The sequence below is a fragment of the Coturnix japonica genome, unplaced genomic scaffold (assembly GCF_001577835.2).
Source record: "Coturnix japonica isolate 7356 unplaced genomic scaffold, Coturnix japonica 2.1 chrUnrandom510, whole genome shotgun sequence".
NCBI classification, from domain to species: Eukaryota; Metazoa; Chordata; class Aves; order Galliformes; family Phasianidae; genus Coturnix; species Coturnix japonica.
In genome coordinates, this window is record NW_015439898.1 from 63,264 (window position 1) to 66,740 (window position 3,477).

The 3,477-nt window shown below is 56.0% G+C and overlaps 1 protein-coding gene across 1 annotated transcript; it reads right to left on the bottom strand.

Moving 5' to 3' along the window:
* Window positions 1-6: 6 nt before the first annotated feature.
* On the bottom strand, window positions 7-2,484 carry LOC107307208. Its single transcript, XM_015850682.2, has 3 exons — window positions 2,430-2,484; window positions 1,328-1,778; window positions 7-490 (listed from the first exon to the last, which is right to left on the bottom strand). Exons 1-3 carry the CDS (start codon window positions 2,482-2,484, stop codon window positions 34-36), a joined length of 963 nt encoding a protein of 320 aa, XP_015706168.1. The 3' UTR covers window positions 7-33.
* Between the last annotated feature and the right edge of the window lie 993 nt (window positions 2,485-3,477).

Sequence of the window (3,477 nt, forward strand, 5' to 3'; positions counted from 1 at the left end):
GGCCCTATAACCCTATAGGGGGCTTTTATAGGGTCAGGGGATGGGGTGGGACGTACCTTGTTGTGGGGTGGTGGTTATGGGGTTTTGGGGGGGGTTTGGGGTCGTTGTAGGGTCGGTGATGGGAAGTTCGGTGTCTCCGGACCCACTGATGTCACCTGAATTATTGGGATCCCCTAAAAGCTCCACGGCCCCATAACGAGACCCGGTAACTATAGGGTAATGCTTGGACCCTATAGGGTCTATGGGGTCAGCCTTGGTCCTAATAGGGTCTATGGGGTCAGCCCTGGTCCTAATAGAGTCAATGGGGTCAGCCCTGGTCCTAATAGGGTCAATGGGGTCAGCCCTGGTCCTAATAGGGTCAATGGGGGCAGCTTTGGTCCTAATATGGTCAATGGGGTCAACCGTGGTCCTAATAGGGTCAATGTGGTCAGCCCTGGTCCTAATAGGGTCAATGGGGTCAGCACTGACCCTAATAGGGTCAATGGGGTCAGCTTTGGTCCTAATAGGGTCAATGGGGTCAGCACTGACCCTAATAGGGTCAATGGGGTCAATGGGGTCAGCTTTGGTCCTAATAGGGTCTATGGGGTCAGCACTGACCCTAATAGGGTCAATGGGGTCAGCCTTGGTCCTAATAGGGTCAATAGGGTCAATGGGGTCAGCCCTGGTCCTAATGGGGTCAATGGGGTCGATGGGGTCAGCCTTGGTCCTAATAGGGTCAATGGGGTCAGTACTGACCCTAATAGGGTCAATAGGGTCAGCACTGACCCTAATAGGGTCAATGGGGTCAGCTTTGGTCCTAATAGGGTCAATGGGGTCAGCCCTGGTCCTAATAGGGTCAATGGGGTCAGCCTTGGTCCTAATAGGGTCAATGGGGTCAGCACTGACCCTAACGGGCTCAATGGGGTCAGCCCTGGTCCTAATAGGGTCTATGGGGTCAGCCCTGGTCCTAATAGGGTCTATGGGGTCAGCACTGACCCTAATAGGGTCTATGGGGTCAGCCTTGGTCCTAATAGGGTCAGTGGGGTCAGCACTGACCCTAATAGGGTCAATGGGGTCAGCCTTGGTCCTAATAGGGTCAATAGGGTCAGCACTGACCCTAATAGGGTCAATGGGGTCAGCCTTGGTCCTAATAGGGTCTATGGGGTCAGCTTTGGTCCTAATAGGGTCAATGGGGTCAGCCTTGGTCCTAATAGGGTCAATAGGGTCTATGGGGTCAGCCTTGGTCCTAATAGGGTCAATGGGGTCAGCACTGACCCTAATAGGGTCAATGGGGTCAGCCCTGGTCCTAATAGGTTCTATGGGGTCAGCACTGACCATAATAGGGTCAATGGGGTCAGCTTTGGTCCTAATAGGGTCTATGGGGTCAGCCCTGGTCCTAATAGGGTCAATAGGGTCAGCCCTAATAGGGTCAGTGCCCCTTTTGCCCCTTTTCTTCCCTTTTGACCCCAAATCCACAGGTAGGAATTCAACCTTCAGCTCTTCGACCCCATTATCGTCTTTTAGGGTCGGGAACGACCCCCACTTATGGGGTGAAGGAGAATCGACGTCTATGGGGTCGGATGTCGCCTTTATGGGGTCGGAGCTTCTATGGGGTGAAGGGAAGCCATGGGAGGAGAGGAACAATGGGGTGGAGATGTGGGATATGGGGTCGGATATGGGGTCGGATATGGGGTCGTTGGATATGGGGTTGGATATGGGGTTGGATATGGGGTCATTGGATATAGGGCCGTCAGTGTCGGGATCCCAAATGAGGGGGAGGCCACGTGGGTCCAGAGAGGCTGTAGGGGAAAAAAACCCCATAAAGGGTCACCCCAAAACCCCATAGATCCCAATAGGGTTTATGGGGTCAAGAGGAAACCCCAAAGACCCTAAATGGGGGCTATAGGAGCCCCAGCCCCCTTGACCCCCATAATCCCCCCAAAAACCCCATATCCCCACCCATCAACCCCATATCCCCCCTCAACCCCATATCCCCCCCCATCAACCCCATATCCTCCCCATCGACCCCATATCCTCCCTCCGGCCCATATATTCCCCCCTCTGACCCCATATCCCCCCATATTCCCCCTCCTCGACCCCATATCCCCCCCATCGACCCCATATCCCCTCCCCAGCCCCATATCCCCCCCTCGACCCCATATCCCCATCAAGCCCCATATCCCCCCCATCGACCCATATCCCCCACCCAGCCCCATATCCCCCCATCGACCCCATATCCCCCCGCCCAGCCCCATATCCTCCCCATTGACCCCAATATTCCTCCCTCCGGCCCATATATTCCCCCCTCTGACCCCATAATCCCCCATATTCCCCCTCCTCGACCCCATATCCCCCCCATCGACCCATATCCCTCCCCAGCCCCATATCCCCCCCATCAACCCCATATCCCCCCCCATCAACCCCATATCCCCCCTCCACCCCATAACCACCTATAGGGCCGAAGAGGATTAATAGGGCCACGAGACCCAGAGTCTTGTCTCCCATTGCGGGGTCGGATTGGAGTTATGGGGTGAGGGGGGGGGGAACCTTTGACCCATAAAGGGGGAGGGGTGGAAACCTGAGCCCGACCGACCCTATAAACGACCCCATTGCCGGTAATGGGAGCGGCTGTGGGGTGTATGGGGTCAGAGGGCAAAAAGGGGGGGGGGTTATGGGGTTATAGGGGGGGTTAGGGGGTCCTGGGGGGTTATTGGGGGTCTTATGGGGGGCTTATGGGTGTTTATGGGGGGCTTATGGGTCCTGGGGGGGTTATGGGTCCTGGGGGGGTTATGGGGGCTTATGGGGTTGGTTATGGGGTTATGGGGGGGGGTTATGGGGTTATGGGGGGGTTATGGGGGTCTTATGGGGTCTTATGGGGGGCTTATGGGGTTATGGGGGGGGTTATGGGGGGCTTATGGGGGTATGGAGTTGGTTAAGGGGGGGTTATGGGGGGCTTATGGGGGCTTATGGGGGGCTTATGGGGTTATGGGGGGGGTTATGGGGGTCTTATGGGGTCTTATGGGGGGCTTATGGGGTGGTTATGGGTTATGGGGGGGGTTATGGGGGTCTTATTTATGGGGGGGCTTATGGGGTTATGGGGTTGGTTATGGGGTTATGGGGGGGGTTATGGGGTTATGGGGGGGCTTATGGGGTCTTATGGGGTCTTATGGGGGGCTTATGGGGTTATGGGGTTGGCTATGGGGTTATGGGGGGGGGTTATGGGGTCTTATGGGGTCGGTTATGGGTGGCTTATGGGGTTATGGGTTCTTGGTTAAATGGGGTTATGGGGGGGGGTTATTGGGGGTTCTTATGGGGTTTTATGGGGGGCTTAATTGGGGTTATGGGGTTGGACTATATGGGGTTATGCGGGTGGGGGGGGAGTTATTGGTTTGGGTCCTGGGGGGTTTGGGGGTCCTTATGGGGTCTTATGGGGGGCTTAGGGGTTATTGGGGTTGGTTATGGGTGTTATGGGGGGGGGTTTATGGGGTCTTAGATATA